The sequence below is a fragment of the Amblyraja radiata genome, chromosome 26, assembly GCF_010909765.2.
Source record: "Amblyraja radiata isolate CabotCenter1 chromosome 26, sAmbRad1.1.pri, whole genome shotgun sequence".
In the NCBI taxonomy this organism is placed as follows: domain Eukaryota; kingdom Metazoa; phylum Chordata; class Chondrichthyes; order Rajiformes; family Rajidae; genus Amblyraja; species Amblyraja radiata.
In genome coordinates, this window is record NC_045981.1 from 26,549,414 (window position 1) to 26,570,267 (window position 20,854).

Sequence of the window (20,854 nt, forward strand, 5' to 3'; positions counted from 1 at the left end):
CTAGGGGAGACTATGTGTTCGGCACGGACTAGAGGGGTCGAGATGGCCTGTTTCCGTGCTGTAATTGTTATATGGTTATATGGTTATACCCGGTAACTCTGCTCTCATTCCCCATCCCCCCACTCGTAACAAGGACAGAGTCCCCCTTGTCCTCACCTTCCACCCTACCAGCCGTCACATACAACAAATAATCCTCCGACATTTTCGCCATCTCCAACAGGATCCCACCACCGGCCACATTTTCCCATCTCCTCCCTTGTCTACTTTCTGCAGAGACCGCTCCCTCTGTAAAGGGCCTGTCCCACTGACGCGACCTTTCAGCGATTCTCTTAGACCTTCTAGCTCGAGGGCACTCGCCTGAAAAACCTCGAGCTGGTTCGACCGTCAGCGATGAAACCGCGAGCTGGATCGACCGACCGCGCGCACGCACACACACACACACACACACACACATCGCAAAGGCGGGGGCCAGGGAAAGTGGGGGAGCGCTGTCTGAAATTCACACAATTACAGGCAAATACTCATGTAGACTCATTTTGCATTATTTTATTGATCATACATTTATTAAGTGGTATATAAAGTGCTGCACTGATCATATTAACAAATTCCCATTGCATTAAACAGCACAATTTCCTCCAACGATCAAATAAATTCTAGTTGATTCTGCGGTTTAATCCTTAGGATCATCATAATTTTAAAGAGCAGAATGATTCCAAATACTGGCATCTGTGATGATAGTTGGCCTTGATGGCTAAACAGCACGCACACATGTAGTCATGAACACAGCTCTTAATAACCGGTACACACATTTCCTCTCCCGGTTTTGTTCTGAAGCTTGGAATTAACTAGACTACCAGGCTGTGTGAAGTTCTAGACTCCCCTTCATTTCCTTGAACATGACAAAATGTGGCGATTGCTGGCCCGACACATGTGGCATCTGATCAGGCAGACATGCGGCAGCTTAAAATATGACACATAGTCACGGTAGCCAACATAAGCCAGTGCACGGCTTTGCAGTCTAGGCAACAAATCACAGAAAATCACAGAAAATTTCAATACATTTGCAACTTGATTAAAACCATTCACAAAATGAGACAGAATTTGATGTTCGAGAGTCCCACAAGGTGTACCTGCAGCTTGATAGATGTACAAGAATTTTGGGTAGAAAATTACATTAAAATCACTAGTAGCAAAAAACTGCCCAATTTTACCTTGGCCACAATCATAGGAATCAGATGAGAGTACAATAATTATCTGCCAATAATGTTTGCCCCCTCTCAGTAAATCAGTCTCTCGGATACACAATTTCAATCTAGGCCATTCAGCTGTTTTAAATGTAAATCTAGAAAGGTAAGAGAAGATAGGTGTGATAGGATTGATGAAGAAAAAGAGTGAAAACAAAGAAAAGCCGAGGAGAAAAGCAGCATCCAAAATTATTTTAGTACAAGGGAATAATGATGTGCAAGCTGGATTGTACATTAATATCAACGCAAGTTAATGGACAACACTAAAATGCCCAGGTCACACAAAACCTTCACTAATTCTTCATCCTGAAACACAAGGTATTTAACATAATTTTACATGCATTGTCACTGCATAATTTAATAATATTACCCTCTATTCCTACTCTATGCCAACTGCCAGATTTAGTTTCAAACGAGTTAGTCTCTTAAATTACTGTCAGTGGGAATGCAAAATAAGTCATTGCGAAATCTGGCAGGCTTCAAAAGGAATCTGTGTGCCTGTATATTCTGGCTATTCAATAGCCCTATTCAAGAATGAAGCAGCCAATTCAGTTCCCTAGCAGTCAGTACACATGACAATGGAATCTGTGAATCACTGACATCTAAGAGACCAGCGTCAGCTGTTCCTTCCCTCCTCAGTCATCCCTATTTTCATCAGAATTCGCCGATAACCCACTCAGTCAGTGTTCGAGTTGTGGCAGGGTACGTGAAAAGATACTCTGCAAATCACCCAATCTCCAAACAGAGACGAAAAGAGCAACGACACTGCTTGTTGGCTTTACAAAATGGTCACTGTATTCACTATAAAACTAGTCCTAAAAATCTCACAATATCTATTCACCTGTGAGAACATGTGTTCGGAAGCAGATAGCATTAAATAGCAGTAACTGCCTGGAGAAAACTGTTTGTTAAAATACACACACACACACACACACACACAAACACTGGGCAGGACCACGTATTCAGGGAATGCATGAGGTTGCTTTTGGAAGCAGGGTTTAGAGGTATTCCAGAAGGAACAATAACACGATCAAGGCTCAGTAACAATCAAGGCTACACAGTGCGTCTTGAAGTAACATCCTTCTTGTTGCTCTCTCCCATCTCTCCTCATGCCCTCACTGCGGACATCTTGCTTCTTAGCCCAGGTTCTGCTCCTTTGACCGTTGAAACATTATACATCTAAACACCTAACGTCCCTGCTCTCTTCTTCCACATTTATGTATCTTCAGGTGGTGTCATCATCGCCCTCACATGAGCTGTCAACTACCTGTCCTTGTAAATCACTTTCCCTTTCCAACCTCCTTTAAAGTCTATAAAAATGCTGCAGGCTTTCTGAACCCTTGTCTTTCCCTGCCCCACCACCCCCTCCAAAGAAAAACCCTTGTTTGAATTCCTCTAATCATTTCCCCTCAATATTAATTACATTCCTAAATTCAAAGATATTACATCAAACTGTGAAACTATAATTTCTCCTTCAAGCACTTCAAATTACCTGCAGCCTTTGATAGTTGTTTAAATCTTTCTCCACAATGCACTCGAGCTGTGTGATTCTATCCACCTAGTTTCATTATAGATCACGTGGAGGTCAAAGAACCAATTGAAATGACGTCTCTTTCACCTGCAACATTATCACCCTTAGCTTTGCATTTAAAGATGCAAATAAACATGTTACTTTAATCTCCATGCTCAGGTTATGTTTTTATTTATATAAAAGGTGCAAAATGGTATGGTGTGGTGAACAGTACGTCACATGTTGCATCCCTATAAAGTCCTCGTTCGTGGTTTAGAATTTATGAATCTATGATTATATTTCAGTTATAAATTTTTATAGCGCATTTAGGATGATCAATAAGACTTTACAATATGCACGAGGAATTCAGTGGGTTGAGCAGTACTTGTAGGGTGGGAGGGTGGGGGGGAAGAGTGAGAGAAAGGAATGGTTGATTTTTTTTTTAAGGCACACGTTATTATAGGGTGAAGGCTCACAAGAAAATCACCATAAATTCCTTCACTTGTGCCTTGAGGAGGGAACATTGTTCCTTCAGATCTGCTACCAATCTCCATCCCAGTCTCTGCACCATTTTCTATCTTGACTACTAACAAACTGATCTTAATCTTTATCCCCTATTCATTAATGTAGATCATCTTAGTAGGCTAGCACAAGACTAAGTGTGTTAGTGACCAGTGTGCAAAACACAGTGCATAAATTAAAACAAGTGTGAAATAGGTGCAAAACCGTTCCACAGAAGAGATGGTTGGGGTTTATCCTTAGTGTCCTCAGCACCTTCCAGAGTTAATGTTAAGCTTTGAGGAGGAGAACACTGGTGCACAATGTAAGATGGTGCAGTAGGATGAAAATGCAGTCCAGGAACTGTATCACTGCTGGCATACGCTAGACCACATACAATGCTAGGATCAGTGAGAAGAGGCAATTGGGTAGTGCGTGATAAAGGAGAATGGAATCAAATTACACAATAGTACCAGAGGACATGATGACAGAAGGGATAGGAATTACTTAATCCTGATTCAGCAGCTGGAAAGAACTGCAGGTCTAGTTGGTCAGCAATTGGAGAACTGAAATTAAAGATTGAGAGTTTGATCTACAGCTAGGTCCAACTTCTTATGCAAAAAACCATCAGTAGAGTCTCACAGTTTGGACTGCAGTGGCTTCAGATATTTGTGGAATGATTCATGGACCTGAGAAGAAGAAACAAACCATATTCAGTTTTCATTAACCAAACAACCCACAAAACCTGTCTGACAGCCCCATCATAAATAATTCCCATTTGGCCCATTCCAGCAATTGGCAATGTTCATAAACGATCATTGATCCATCGTCAGTGACAATACTTAGTTTCAAGATACATCGTGGAAACAAACACTTCAGCCCACCGAGTCCGCGCTGACCAACAATCGCCTGTACACTATGTAATCCCAGTTACACATTCTACACACTACGGACAATTTACAGAAGCCAATTACCTTACAAACCTGCACATATTTGGAATGTGGGAGGAACCTGGAGTACCCCGAGACAACCCATGCGGTTACAGGGAGAATGAGCAAACTCCACAGACAGCATCTGTAGTCAGGATTGATCCTGGGTCTCTGGCACTGTAAGGCAGCAACTCTACACAGTATCAACAATAATCAACTAATTAATAAAATGTATAGACATTTTTTTTAGCACTGAACAAAACTAACATCCAGGGCGGCACAGTGGGAGAGATGTTGCCTCAGTGCTGGAGACCCGGGTTTGATCCTGACTAGTCTGTACAGTTTGTACATTCTCCCTATGACCGCACGGGTTTTGTCCCAGTGCTCTGCTTTCCTACCACATTCCAAATACATGCAGGTTTATAGGTTAATTGGCTTCTGTAAATTGTCCCGAGTGTGTGCAATAGAATAGTAAGATTAAACGAGAACTTACCAGTTTGAAGTTTGATCTTTATTTTATGAGGAGTTACGATGAGGGAATACGTGAAGAAGGCCCGTTCAGCCGCACGTGCGTCAATTTTCGAAGCAGCGGTGTGAAATCACAGATAATAATAACAGTGACTGAAGTATGATAGTAAGATGAATGAAGACTAGAACTACCAGATGTGCTTAACGAGGGCTGGGAGCGGAGGGCACGTAATCCCTCATCGTAACTCCTCATAAAATAAAGATCAAACTTCAAACTGGTAAGTTCTCGTTTAATCTTACTATTTTACTTCGGAGTCACGTGAGTGACTACGTGAAGATTTCAAAGCTCTGTGATTTCATGCCGTGAGAAAACAAGTCTACACAACCACAACTGCCTCATTGACAAAATGAGGGAAAACATTCATAATGCATACAGTCATGACATAGATTTAAACATGCTTATGCTGTTAAATAAACAATAACAATAGTCACATCTCCCATCCGGATGGAACCTATAACAGAAAATAAAATAAATTGAGAATACCTCTGGTCTAGCAACGGTTTATTATAACATGTTTGAAATATTGTTCGTTTGACCACACTACCGCCATTATGATGTGGTCCAGCGGAACGTAATTAACCCTTGCTGCTGCTGTTATAGCAACCTTGGTGGAAGGAGATCCAGATCAGTATCTACTCCTGCATACCTCAACTCCGTTTTAACACCTGACAAGATCTGAGCAGATAGGTTCTTATAACGTCTTTTGTAATTAACAATCATAGTTAGCTCAGAGCCTCAAAGACTCTTGGTGACCTTGACGTATTGTTGTATATGTGTGTCCCCACATAACGAGAAATTCCTGGGTATGTCTTGAATTATTTTGAAACCCGACACCCCTACTGCTCTGCTTAAATTAATTATAGCATAAAATACTGTACATATATTTGCAGATGTAATCATCCTCTCCTGTCACAATAATGTAGCGAGTGACCTGTTGCGCTAACCAGCGCCAGGAGGATAACTACCTAATGAGGTCCGATCAAAGCTAAGAATGTAGCTGGAACCCCCTGGTTCAAATAGTGTTACACATCAATCTCCCATACTGCATTGTACTTGTCCTGAGACACCTGTGTAACAGATATCCTTTACCAACTCGATATCCGAGGTGAACCCAACAACTTGGCCCTCGTTAGCTGCAGTAAGTCTGATGGAAAGCCCCTTGGCACAGCTAATGATCCTATAATTCAATATTGTCAAAGACCATTTAAATGAACTGCAAAAACTCAGAATATGTACCATTTTAAATATAACATGAGCGCTTCCCATCTCCTGAAGCAGCAAAGTACTGCTTTTTTGGTACCATTCCAGCACTGTGAATACATACAAAAATAGGCATGACAAACCCAAGCCGTAAGCAGTCTATTGAGAATCTGTAGAACATATATTGATTTTATCATGCAACGGCTGATCTTTCAAGCCGCAGGCTGGACCAGCTCAAACGAAATTCTGTTTCCACAGCCATACAAACAAAGACAATTTCCTAGACATACACACAATTTAATTCACACAAACATCCATCACAGTGGACCCACTGTGATGGAAGGCAAAGTCTTTTCTCTCCCCTGTTCTCCATGTCTCTCCCGATGTCCAAGCCCCAGGCGGGCGATGATAAGTCCCACGGCCATTTTAGGCCGTGCCGGGCGATTTACGGCCTCGCTCCCGGTCTAAATGTCACAATGTTGGAGCCCCCGGCGGGCGCTGGAATGTCCCACGGCCATGAAGCCGTGCAGGGCGATGTACGTCCCCGCTCCAGGTCGTTCCAACCCCGCGACACGGGCTGGAGAAGTCGCGTTGCGGGAGCTCCGGGAAGCGGTCTCTCTCTCCCCCCGGACCCGCGAGCTCCCGATGTCCCAGTCCACCGGACCTGCGGCTGCGGTGCTGGAGCCTCCGAGCCCCAGGAGTCGAGTCGCAGCAGCGAGTCACCACCGCTCCCCACGCTCCGATGCCGGCCGATGGCGAGTAGTCCGCAGCTCCGCAGTCTCCCGAGCCCCCGGGTCGTTCAGGTTGGAGGCTGCTCCACGGTGCTAGGCCCCAACGACAACGGAGATCCGACAGGGAAAAGGTCGGGTCTCCCGGATAGGGAAGAGATTTTAAACGGTTTCCCCCTCCCCCCCCCCGCCCCCCACATATACAGATTTAAAACCAGTATTAAAAAACACCAACACTACATTAACTAGACAAAAAATAAAAAAAGTCAGACAGGCTGTAGTTTTACGGGCGATTTGGCCGCTGCAACGGGTGAGTCGCGCCGCCAACTTATTAAATAACCATATAATGTTGCATTATTATTATTCCCGACAAATCGGAAATCAAACTGCATTGGCCAATTCCACAGCTGGAACCTAAAGCGACTCTTGATTACTCTATTTCAAGACCCGACTCATAAAGCAAATTGGAGGAAGACATAAAGACCATTCCACATGCTTGTAGCGAGAATGTATCTTTTGCCACTGTTATGCCACACATTTTTGCAACCTTTAATTAGCATGAAAACAATATATCTATATTTGGTGTTGCATTAAATCAGAATTTCATAAATACTGCATGGTCCAACACCCATTCTGTGTTGTAATTGATCTGTACTTAATGATACTCCAGTGGCAAATTAGATTATGTACCTTTTACAGGATCTTTTTCCTGATTGCACCCTCGTGCTTATCATATGCCACATCTTAGTGTATCAACCTGAAGTTGAGCATGCACCTATGCATATTCACTCAATCACTCTTTATCACATAATGCAATTAGGGTCTATAGATAGTTGATACCAATACTGAAGAGTTAATAACTCATTGCAAATCTCCTGCACCTCCAACTAGAGATGACATTCGCATGTTCCCAACTTAAGCAATAGCATCTTTTTTGCAATATACTGACATATTTATTGATCAACTACTGGAGCAATGCTGAATACTGTTTGTCCATCATAGTGGCTTTCTTAGCTTCAGCTGGCAATAGCAAGTTGTATTATCAATGATCTTCATGACCCTTATTGTTTGTCATTAAGCATGCTGTCAGTTCTCCCAAAGGCACAGCTGCATCACATCTATTACATTGCCACTTAGTCTAATGAATAGGAACTCCTTTATAACCACAAGGGTTATCCAGGTTTCTATTGATTCCAATCTATTGACCAGGGCGGAATCACATGGCAACTATCCATTTGATAACAACCTAATTTACTGGATATGAGAAACCAATTCCTCAATTAGCTTAAAACTGAGTGGATTTTAGTCAAATACAGCATCAAAATATAATCCAGACAATACATCACAATTGTTTTTGAACTCTGAATAGTCCTTTGAATGATTTATTGTTATCATACTGTTTAATTTGCCTCATCATAACAACGCCTTCAAACATCTCTGATGATCATTGTACATGGAAAAGCCCCTAGGAAATCAGTTTGATCACCCTTCTTTCTTAATGAACAGGCCATACCTGCCATCATTTCGAGTCTGCCCTGACAACAACTCTGGCCCGGTTCTGATAATTCTCACATGTCCCAAGATAACTCTTGCCATAATTCTGACCTTGCCTTGAAAGACAATTCCCAATATCTCCGAGCCTGTCTCGAAGGCAACCTGGCTAAAAACACTGGACCTGGCTCAACACTCTTCTGGCCAAATTCCAACCTTCTTGGAATACTAGTATTGTCCAGTTACCTGGTTAAAATGCCTCTGAGTAGATGACAATGTCTCAGTTATTCGTGTGTTGCCCAACCAATTGTAAATCTTACCAACTTGTTCGTGGTCACTTAGTTGTAGAGTAACTCTGATCAGCTTAATGCTGCTACCAGCTTCAGTGAACCGCTTCCTGCCGATGACGCCGTGGGGTGCGTTTTCCCCCTAAACTATGTGCTTCGCCCTTCAGGTTTTGCCTGTGGAATATGTCTCACCTGAATAGAATATTCGGCAGGTGGCTCTAACTCCCCTGATAGGGGAGTTCACTGCATTGTTGTAATGGCAACCTTGCTGCCAGAATCGTACCTCTGACATGTGCCCTTCATTCCTTGAGGTATGCTCCACGCTATACCCTCAGCCTCGGCATCAGATTACACTGACCCGGCATGTTCTCCTCTTCCATACGGGAGACATTAGGCAGCCCTACTACAAGGTGCTGCTGGCATGACCTCTCCAACAGGTCCACCCTTCAGGGTCAGAAAATGCCCCGGTAAGCTCACCTCCATGAGGGAGACATCATTGTAGCCCTTCTCCAGGTGCTGCTGCCATACATTTAAACAGCCCTATACAAGGCGCTGCTGACACGGCTTAGAGCAATAGGTCGGCACTGCCATATATTCGGCATCCTCATTATGCAGCCCTGTTACAAGGCGCTGCTGGCAAGGCTCTCCCATCTGCCCAACACTGCCATATCTCATATAAGCTCGGGTTAGTGGCGGCGCCTAACGGCAGCGGCTCGACTACAGTCGTCTGTCTTTTTTTATTTTTGTCTTGTTAAATGTATGTCTTGAGTTAGTTTTTATTATTTTTCTTAGCTGTGTATATGTGGGGGGTGGTGGGGGGGCTGTGGGGGAAACCGTTTTAAATCTCTTCCCTGTGCGGGGACCCGACTATTCCCTGTCGGGTCTCGGATGTCGTTGGGCCTAACATCGTGGAGCCGGCGGTGACCTCCGGCCGGGACTAACCTGGGGGCTCCAGTTGCAGAGCCTGCGCAACTGACATCGCGGAGCTGGCCAACTTCGGAGCGGGAAGAGCTGTGGTGGCGCGCGGCTGCGACCCGACTTTTGGAGTTCGGAGGCACCGACCGCAGACCCGGTGGACGGGAACATCGGGAGCTCCAAGTCCCTGGTGGGAGACCGCTTTTCCGAGCTCCGCAACGGCGACTTCTCCCGCTGGAATCGCGGGTTTAAGGACATGGAGCAGGGGCCTAACGTCGCCCGGCGTGGTTTAATCGGCCTCAGGACTTACCATCGCCCGCCGGGGGCTTTAACATCGGAGCCCCAGTTCGCCTCGACACTGCAGTTAGACTGCTGGACCACGGGAGAAGGAACAAAGGAAAGAGATAAAGACTTTGCCTTCCATCACAGTGAGGAGATGTTGGAGACTCACTGTGATGGATGTTTATGTAAACTGTGTTAAGTGTGGGTCTTGGATTGTTTTGTAATGTAAAAAACTGTAGAAATAATATTTCGTTCAAACCTAGGTTTGAATGACAATAAATTGCATTCTATTCTATTCTATTATATCTATCTTGAGCCTCCTCTCAATAAGGCTCCATCCTGGCCAACTTCCACATTATTTATTTTTACTGGAAAGGAACCCTCCCGGTACCAGGACTGACCACTTGGGTCGATTTACCGCATATCTTAGGGACCTCTGCGGTCTGGGCACCGCATAGCTGGTGGATTTCCCCTCCCCCGGGAATCCCAGCACCCTTGTATACCCGGAGGGAAAACCCCAACCGGCCCCAGGCTGACCGTTTCGGTCCGTTTAACTCCTTTCCTGGGGACCCCTGCGGTCTGAAACCCGCATAATTACTGGATTCCCCTACCCGGGAACCCCAGCCTCTATATGTATATCGGGGAAAAAACCTCCCGACACCCGGCATATATATTTATACCCCGTCCTACTGGAGGTCCCCTCCACGGGAACCCCAGGATTAACTTTCATATCAGAGAGAAAAGCCCTCTATATTGTCGGAGGGGAAACCCCCTGCCGACTCCAGATCTACTCATATCGGGGGAAAGCCCTCCCGGCCTACTGGAAGTCCCCTTCCTCGGGACACCCCCGCATAAATTTTATTGTTGGAGGGGAAACCCCCTACCGACTCCCGCTCTACTGGCGGTCCCAGAATAAATAATTATATCAGAGGGAAAATGCCCTCTCTCACCCGGCCTACTGGAGTTCCCTTCCCTGGGGACCCCAGCGTTTCGGTGCCTATCGGAGGGAACCCCTCCTGGCACCCGGAGCGTCTGTAAGCCACTGACCACCCGTCAGCGACCCACTTCGTGAAACCCGACAACCCAACTCTTGGCGGCAAGAACCGGGGTTTCCCCACAGCCCATAGCTGGTTCCCTCGTCTGGCCTCACGAATCCTCCGGCAGGAAACCTCTGGAACTAGAGGTTCCTGCAGGGAATAAAACAGGTAAGAAAAACCAGCTTACCTTAACTTTAAACTACGCTCGTTGGAGGAGCCCTGCTCCCCAACCGGTCGTCTGCACCAATGCGTCTGACGTAATGACGCACGTGCGGTTGAACAGGCCTTCTTCACGTAGTCACTCACGTGACTCCGAAGTAAAATGAGTATGAACAGGCGATTGTTTGACTCGGACTCGGTGGGCTGAAAGATCTGTTTCCACTGTTATTTCTAAATTATAAATCTGATTATCATGCACACAGCATTAAACATCAGCACTTGTTTTAAGCAGCTGCAAGGATAGAATTGTCAAACTGCACTGAATATTTTCATTTTGGTTGTTCGTAGAACACTGAAGATTAGGTGTTCCATACCAGGGCATCTTTAGGGAACGAGGGTTCCCCTCTTCCATCATAGATGAGGCTCTCACTAGGTTCTCCTCAATATCCCACAGCTCCGCTCTTGCTCCCCCTTCCCCTAGTCGTAACAGGGACAGAGTCCCCCTAGTCCTCACCTTCCACCCCATCAGCCATCGGCACATAATCCTCCAACATTTTTGCCACCTCCAATGAGATCTCACCACTAGTCACATCTTCCCATCTGCTCCCCTTTCCGCAGAGACCCTTCCCTCCACAACTCCTTGGTCAAGTCGTCCCTTCCCACCCAAACCAACCCTTCCCCGGGTACTTTCCCCTGCAACCGCAGGAGATGCAACACCTGTCCATATACTTCCCCCCTCAATTCCGTCAATGGACCCTGACAGCCTTTTCAGGTGAGGCAGAGGTTCACTTACACGTCCTCCAACCTCATCTACCATGTCCGCTGTTCCAGATGTGAACTCTTACATATCAGCTAGACCAAGCATAGGCTCGGCGATCGTTTCGTTGAACACCTCCGCTCAATCCGCCTTAACCTATCTGATCTCCCGGCAGCTAAACACTTTGACCCCCCCTCCCATTCAAACACTAACCTTTCGGGAGGAACAGCACCTCATAATTCGCTTGGGCAGCTTACACCCAAGTATGAACATTGACTTCTCCAACTTCAAATAACCCTTGCTTTTCCACTCACTCCATCCCTCCTCTACCCAGTTCTCAGACCAGTTACTGTCTCCAACTCCATTTTCTCTGCTTTGTTGTTACTTCTCCCAGCGAACAATGATCTATTCTACATTTTCCTTGATCTCTATTCCCTTTGTCCTATTTTCGCACCTTACACGTCCTTATCTATCTCCCTCTCCCCTGACATCAGTCTGGTCTCGACCTGGAATATTTCCCATTCCTTCTCTCCAAAGATGCTGCCTGTCCCGCTGAGTTACTCCACCATTTTGTGTCTGTCTAAGCAATGGAGCTGCAGCTTGCAATACAAGCAGCTTTTAGAAGGCTACGGGGGCTTCTGTCTTTAACACAGCTTCAAGTAGCAAGCGCCAACCCACTTGGTTCCGCGTGAAAAAACATTTTCTCAACTCCCCTTGAATTCTACTATCAATTACCTAAAAACTAAATTCCTTCCCCAGTTATTGCCCTGTTGTGGAACCTATATACTTCCTATTAATTCGATCCAAACTTCTTGCTTTATTTATTATTTTATTCTGGCAATACCTGAATAAACCTCTTCTACCCTGTCCATATTTTTCATCCTTAATGTGATGATCAGGACTGTAAATTAACCTTACGTATTACACATGTGGGAATTTGCAACTGCCCACTTTAATCTTCCAGCCCACCTTCTCTCCCCACACTCAGTCCCGATGCAGGATCCCAACCAGAATCATCGACAATTCCTTGCCCCCCATAGATGTTGCTCGACCTGTGGAGTACTTCCAGTATTTAGTTTTTTGCTCCTGAGCCCAGCTTGTAGATCTTGTTTACCTCAGTTTTATTAAGAGGTGATCGTTTTGCCCATTCAAACATGTGCTCATAGATATTGCCATCGTAGCGCCCAAGCACAGATGAAAGGATGGCATCAGGATAATCGAAGGCATCAACTAGAGCCACAGCATTGGGTCGCACTGCAGCCAGAAGCTCCTTCATACGTTGCTGCACCTGGGAAATCTGTTGGTCGTTAAAGATTCCAGCCTGCAGAGGACAAGTGATAGAAATGAACCATGCAGAACATGTATCACAATACAAACTCACACCCCAGGACTGTGCAGGACATGCATCACGATACAGCCTCACAAACTAGGATTGCAGAGATCATGCATTACAATATAAACTCGTATACTAGGACTCTGCAGACCTATCATCACAATTCATTCTGGAGTAGTTCTTGAGGATTGGAGGGTAGCTAACATAACCCCACTTTTTAAGAAGGGAGGGAGAGAGAAAACGGGGAATTACAGACCAGTTAGTCTAACATCGGTAGTGGGGAAACTGCTAGTCAGTTATTAAAGATGGGATAGCAGCAAATTTGGAAAGTGGTGAAATCATTGGACAAAGTCAGCATGGATTTACGAAAGGTAAATCATGTCCGACGAATCTTATAGAATTTTTCGAGGATGTAACTAGTAGCGTGGATAGGGGAGAACCAGTGGATGTGTTGTATCTGGACTTTCAGAAGGCTTTCGACAAGGTCCCACATAAGAGATTAGTATACAAACTTAAAGCACACGGTATTGGGGGTTCAGTATTGATGTGGACAGAGAACTGGTTGGCAAACAGGAAGCAAAGAGTAGGAGTAAACAGGTCCTTTTCACAATGGCAGGCAGTGACTAGTGGGGTACCGCAAGGCTCAGTGCTGGGACCCCAGCTATTTACAATATATATTAATGATCTGGATGAGGGAATTGAAGGCAACATCTCCAAGTTTGCGGATGACACTAAGCTGGGGGGCAGTGTTAGCTGTGAGGAGGATGCTAGGAGACTGCAAGGTGACTTGGATAGGCTGGGCGAGTGGGCAAATGTTTGGCAGATGCAGTATAATGTGGATAAATGTGAGGTTATCCACTTTGGTGGCAAAAACAGGAAAGCAGACTATTATCTAAATGGTGGCCGATTAGGAAAAGGGGAGATGCAACGAGACCTGGGTGTCATGGTACACCAGTCATTGAAAGTAGGCATGCAGGTGCAGCAGGCAGTGAAGAAAGTGAATGGTATGTTAGCTTTCATAGCAAAAGGATTTGAGTATAGGAGCAGGGAGGTTCTACTGCAGTTGTACAGGGTCTTGGTGAGACCACACCTGGAGTATTGCATACAGTTTTGGTCTCCAAATATGAGGAAGGACATTATTGCCATAGAGGGAGTGCAGAGAAGGTTCACCAGACTGATTCCTGGGATGTCAGGACTTTCATATGAAGAAAGACTGGATAGACTCGGCTTATACTCGCTAGAATTTAGGAGATTGAGGGGGCATCTTATAGAAACTTACAAAATTCTTAAGGGGTTGGACAGGCTACATGCAGGAAGATTGTTCCCAATGTTGGGAGGTCCAGGACAAGGGGTCACAGCTTAAGGATAAGGGGGAAATCCTTTAAGGCCGAGATGAGAAAAACATTTTTCACACAGAGAGTGGTGAATCTCTGGAACTCTCTGCCACAGAGGGTAGTTGAGGCCAGTCCATTGGCTATATTTAAGAGGGAGTTAGATGTGGCCCTTGTGGCTAAAGGGATCAGGGGGTATGGAGAGAAGGCAGGTACGGGATACTGAGTTGGATGATCAGCCATGATCATATTGAATGGCGGTGCAGGCTCGAAGGGCCGAATGGCCTACTCCTGCACCTATTTTCTATGTATCTATGACATAGCTAGCTCATTGTCAGCTTGAAGTGCAATGCCATTCTATTAATTTTCACTGTTCAGTTTAGTTCAGAGATAGTGTGGAAACAGGACCTTCGGCCCACCGAGTCCACGCCGACCAGCGATCACCACTAGCACTATCGTACACACTAGGGACAATTTACAATTTTACCAAAGCCAATGAACCTACAAACCTGAATTTCTTTGGAGTGTGGGAGGAAACCGCAGCACCCAGCGAAAACCCACGCAGTCACAAGGAGATCGTACATACACCCTACAGACAGCACCCGGGATTGAACCCGGGTCTCTGCCCTGTAAGATAGCAACTCTACCGCTGCACCACTGTAACAAGATGGATTCCTATTTTCACCTCACTCCCCTATCTTGCCTCAGATTGTACCACTCACTTGCACACGAGGGCAGCATACAAAGGCCAATTAACCTACCAACCTGCACGTATTTGGGAAGTGGAAAGAAACCAGAACACCCAGGGGAAACCAAAATAGTAACAGGGAGAATGGGCAAACTCCAGACAGTGCTGACGGTTGAGATTGTGGCAAGAGGCAGCAGTTCCACCTGCTGCCCCAGTCACAGTATTGCAATCACAGTTTCAATTCATTTTATAATATTTCAACCTTACTGAAGTTAAGCAAAATGTACAATCCTAGCTGGATGCCCAACGTGTTGTGTTATGCGTTTTACAAAAAGCGATCGTAAAACATACAAAGCTCATATTATAATATCCTAGTAACTCCCTACTAAATCTGGCACACTATATATGTGGTGCAAAGTACATAGATAGGAAAACTTAGAAAGGTATGGGCCAAACGCAGGCAAATGGGACTAGTGTAGATGGGATATCTTGGTCAGCATGGCAAAGTTGGGCCAACGGGCCTTTTTCCATGTTATATGACTGACTCTGGGATACAGCTGTCAGGCCTTTATCTCTACACTCCATTGGTTGTACTTACATGCAGAAAGTCTCCAGAGTTCTTGCTGATTCCATGCAATGCATACAATTGGAAGAGGGTGCAGAGGACATCATGAATTGAGGCATCTTTGATCTCAGATAGCTTGGCAGCAAACAGTTTCACCACCACATAGTGGCAATGAGCCTGAGGAACAGGAGGAGCAAGAACACAATTAAACACATCCTGCTGAAGCACTCCTACAGAGAACCAAATTTCACAAGGAACAAAAACGGGGCGGGCTTCTTACTGCAACATCAGCACAACTGCTTCGTAGTATTTTGGGAAAAGATGCATTTATGTTTTCACATCCTGTGCAGGAAATCCCAGCATGCTTTATAGACCACATAGTAGTTCTGAGGTGTAGTCGCAGTTTTAACAAAGGAAACTCAGCAGTCAACAAACACAAGGTAAACTCTCACTAACATTAACGTGATAATGACAAGATAAGCTACCTCATTAACTCTGATTGACGGATAAATATCGGCCAAGATGTTGGAGCTTACTCTCCTGTTCTTGTACATCTACCATAGCAAGCAGAGAGGGATTTTACTTTTTTAACCTCTTACTTGAAGCGCAAAAAACTAGTCTGTGTAGAACTCCCTTGGACCAGACTGGAATATTATCCCAGTGTCTGCGTTCAAACCACAAGATTGGAATTTGAACCCGGAATCTCTGCCTGAACCAACAGAGTCAAGACGGAGCAGACCCATAATCCAGAGCCATGCTGAGCAGCTCTACGTATACTTCTCCATCCCATATTCTTCCCATACATCAATTGATTTACACCAATTTTTTATACGACACGCAACCCCCTCAAGCGTCCAATCAAATCAACTATACTACTCCCACGGCACTCTTCAATTTCAGAAAGAAAATGGATCACAGTTACTGTAATAGGTCAACGCTTCCGGCATTCAACATCACACCATGTTTGGTTCATATTGTATCACACACAGACATTCCACTGCACAACGCATTCAGGACAGCAATAAGCCAGTACTACAGAGGGCAATGGCAAGGGAAATTTAACAGCACAGACATAAAGGAAGGGAACAAGAGATGGAGGAAGACGATATGGGAGGGAAAGGGGAAAAAACAAAAACTGAACATCTCCCATAAACAAATATCTCCCGTAATTCTCCTCAACAAGAATAACTCACCCCCGATGCTCCAACCAGATCAATGGCAGTGCTATTCCAGGCTTCCTCCTTATTGTTCCTGTGGCCCAGCTCCACATGGTAATTCTCTACAGCTCCTTCAATCAGGCTGGGGTGGAAGGACATGGACAGAAGGAAGAAAAATGTTACATAATGGAGCTGCAAGGTAAATTAATAATGGATCTAAGGTCTCAGAGTCGGCCTACAAATGCTGGAGCATAGTGACGCATGTAAATCCCCATATCAACCAGGTGAAAACAGAAAAAGATGGAGTTTGCAAAAGAATCTCATTAAAAATCCTTCACAAGTCGAAAAGGGTTGGTCATTGTGTCTGAGGTAAAGGGCTGAGATCCAACGTTCAGGGAGAGATGCAGCAGGAGCTGGGTTATGATAAGGTACACCTGTCTGTGGACAGTTACAGAGTACTGATAAAAGCAAGATTTTAATAGAGTGGGAATAGAATCAATAGCAAGAACAAAGTATCAGTTGTTACTGCCAGGCACGTTTCCAGCAAACTGCTGTTCCACCATTGCACCATTGCAGTCTGCATCATCATGGAGTGCACCATTCCCCAGCAATGACACTCTGTCGTTCAGTTTGCAGGTCACAAAATGCTAAGTGGGTGAAGTTGGCTGCAGAGTGGCGCAGTTGTTGAATTGCTGCCTTACAGCACCAGAGACCCGGGTTCAATCCTGACTACGGATGCTTGTTTGTACAGAGGTTGTACGTTCTCCTAGTGAAATGCGTGGGTGCTCTTCGGGATCTCTGGTTTCCACCCACTACAAAGACGTACAGGTTGGTAGGCTAATTGACTTGGTATAATTGTTCATTGTCCTTAGTGTGTTAAGAGAATGTAAGCGTGCAGGGATTGCTGATCAGAGCAGACTTTTTTTTTTTTTTTTTAGAATAGAATAGAATAAAATCTTTAATTGCCACGCAACCAGGGTTGGTGGTATTTGGGTTCGGTACATGATGGTACACTGCTTTTGTTACATACCACTAATAACACAGATCACCGTAATAAAGTGCATCCATACCACATCACAAATCACAAATCTCACCAACAATACATAGTGCAAAAGAACAAACAAAGACCATAGACAAGACACTGTATACATCAAAAGTCATATTATTGTCTGATTATTGGACGGAATTGAGAGTTCTTATTGCTGAGGGGAAGAAACTGTTTTTAAAGCGGGTGGTTTTAGTAGCAAGTGACCTGAGGCGCCTCCCCGAAGGGAGAGACTGAAAAAGGTGATTTGCTGGATGGGAGTGGTCCGAGATGATCTTTTTTGCCCGTTGTGAGGTACGTTGGAGATAACTTGAATGGATTGAGGGGAGGGGGGAGTTGATGATCCTGGAGGCCTTGGAGACAATGCGTTGTATTCTGTGTAGTGAGTGACTATCGGTGTTACCGTACCAGACTGTGATTGAGGAGGTGATGATGCTTTCAATGATTGATTGATAGAAACGGACCAGGGTGTTTATCAACTCTGAACTTTTTGAGCTGTCTGAGGAAATATAGACGTTGTTGACCTTTCTTGATGACGTGGTCTGCATTGATGTGCCATTTTAGATTATATTGATGGGCCAAAGAGCCTGTTTCTGTGATGGATCTCTAAACTAAACTCTAAACAGAGTTGAGATTATAATTAGACTGTCCAAGATCTAATTAAACAACAGAGCAGGCTTGAAAAGCTGAGAAGCCTTCTGTTGATAATTCAGAGAGTTAGATAGAGCTCTAGGGTGGAATCAAGGGATATGGGGAGAAGGCAGGCACGGGTTATTGATTGGAGACGATCAGCCATGATCACAATGAATGGCGGTGCTGGCTCGAAGGGCCGAATGGCCTCCTCCTGCACCTATTTTCTATGTTTCTATGTAAAGCTTCACATCGACAGTTTATTTTTGCCAACACCATTTGTAAATAAAAGTTAGTTGTTAATAAAAGTTAGCTGATTACACCTAGCAGTCTCTTGCTCTACCCATTTCCCTGATGTTGTCTAACTGCTTGTTCTAGTACACTTCAGTGATCGGAGCAGTCAACTCCAAACTGAAGTTCTGGGAGAGACCTGTGGTGAATGAGGTGTCATCGTTCAGGTGTTTAAGTTAAACCAAAGCCCTGCATATTCCTACTGACCTCTCTCACCCTAGAGCTATGCCTTCTAGTCTTTGACATTTCCACCCTGGGAAAAAAAGTTCTGGCCATCCACACCCCCTATGATTTTATTATTTATATTTCTATCGGTCTCTCCTATACTGCAGAGAAAATAACACAAGTTTGTCCAGCCTCTCCTTACAGCTAAACAAGGTGACATTCTGGTAAACCTCTTCTGCGGCCTCTCCACAGCCTTCTGTTGCTAGAGCAACCAGAACGGCATGATCAGAACTGTACTCGAAATGCTCCATAACTAAAGTCCTATAAACCTGCAACTAGACTTGCTGACTCTTTTATTCACTGTCCTGAACAATGAAGTTTTACTTGTGTTGCTAATTTCAGGGAGTTATAGACTTGGAGATCAGAGTGTATGAGGACCTGATCAGTATCAATGAGAGGTACCGATCAGAATGTACGAAGAAATGGTAAATGGCAATGAGAGCTACTCCTTCTGCTCCAGAGATTCCAAAAGCTGGTCATCCTAGATATAAGGAGGAAGTCAACTATCCAGAAAGAGCAATATATCTGGACCAGTCTAAACAGGTCAGAGGTACCCACTCACTTGGCTGCCCGCAGTTTGTACGCTTCCACAAGTCTGTCGACATCATCGATGTTTCTCGCCAGGGGTCGGCCAGCCACTTGGTGGGGCTGGATGTGGTTGTGCAAGTCATTCAGGTATGACACTGTGCCCGACAGATCCTGTCCAGACTTAGCCCGAGTATAACTCTTAAACAGGTATCTGTAGCAAATGAGAAAGCAGAAAATCCATGACTATCAGAAAACACAGCAACACAAGCCTCCAAAGGTGCACTCAAGTAAATGGGAGTGAGAGGAAGGAGAGTCGAAGAAGACTTTATTACAGAACTACAGAGCACTTAATTAAAGTATCTGGCCCCATCGAGTCAGTGTAAACACGTTGGCAATAGACTCTGCAATCGGAAAGACCCCCTGCAACAACTAAAAAAGAATGAAATGTTGGATTGACAAAAGAAAACAAGGAATTAGATTTCAGGGCATTAGTTCATCTCGAACCAGAAGTGACATATTGTTTAGTTTATTGTCAATTGTACCAAGGTACAGTGAAATGCTTTTGTTGCGTGGTCTTCGGTCAATGAAAAGATTATACGTACAATCAGCCATCTACAGTGGGCAGATAAAGGATGAAAGGTACAAAATTTGGTGCAAGATAAAGTCCGGTTAAAGATAGTTCAAAGGTCTCCAATGAGGTAGATGGGAGGTCAGGACCCACTCTAGATGGCGAGAGGATGGTTCAGTTGCCTGATAATATGCACTTACTGCAGAAGTCAGTCATGGTAGTCAGATAGACAAAAAGCTGGAATATCTCAGCGGGACATGCAGCATCCCTGCAGAGAAGGATTGGGTGAAGTTTCGGGTTGAGACCCTTCTTCAGACCACTCAGTCATGGCAGTGGTGTATTCATTCAGGTTGGCCGCAGATCCTGAGTAATGGACCAGTCCACAGACTCAAAGCAGTTACCTAGGATGTCATCGGTTTCCACAGAGCAGCATTAATCTTTCCATTTCAGGTGTTGGTTTTGGTCAGGGAGCAAAAGCACAGTTATATGATCAGATCTCACGAAATGTGGATGAGGAATTGAGCAGTAGGTGTTTTTTATAGATGTGTGACAGTGGTCAAAGGAGTTCTGGCGGCTGGTGGGCCAAAAGACAAGAGTATTTTGGTTGTGCGCTATTGATGTTGGCTTAATTGAAGTACCCAGCTTCAACAACTAGGGGTTCAAGGTTATTCGTCTCGAGGCTATTGGTAGCAGAGTACGGTTCACTCAGAGCAAGCTTGAAATCAACATTGGGATGGATATACACTGCTGTCAGGATAGCTGAGGCGAACACTCGTGCAGGTAGTAGGGACGACACTTCAGTTAGATATTCCAGGTCCGAGGAGCATGAGCTCGCCATGTCTGAACACCATGAGGTATTTAGATAGGCATATGTATAGGAAACGCTTAGAGGGCCACTGGCGAAACACAGACAAATGGGACTATCTT

At 44.9% G+C, this 20,854-nt stretch overlaps 1 protein-coding gene across 4 annotated transcripts in view; it reads right to left on the bottom strand.

The window, feature by feature from the left end:
* Positions 1-526: 526 nt before the first annotated feature.
* Positions 527-20,854, bottom strand: part of acox1 (acyl-CoA oxidase 1) — a 59,940-nt gene continuing 39,612 nt past the window's right edge. For 3 of the 4 annotated variants that reach the window (XM_033044533.1, XM_033044532.1, XM_033044536.1), the window contains 5 exons: positions 19,394-19,570; positions 16,677-16,782; positions 15,517-15,660; positions 12,681-12,887; positions 527-3,941 (listed from right to left, as the gene is read on the bottom strand). In XM_033044533.1, the coding sequence (XP_032900424.1) occupies positions 3,891-3,941; positions 12,681-12,887; positions 15,517-15,660; positions 16,677-16,782; positions 19,394-19,570 (685 nt within the window). In that variant the 3' untranslated portion in view covers positions 527-3,890. The remainder of the gene's footprint in view (positions 3,942-12,680; positions 12,888-15,516; positions 15,661-16,676; positions 16,783-19,393; positions 19,571-20,854) is intronic. The other variant, XM_033044534.1, reaches the window with a different exon arrangement.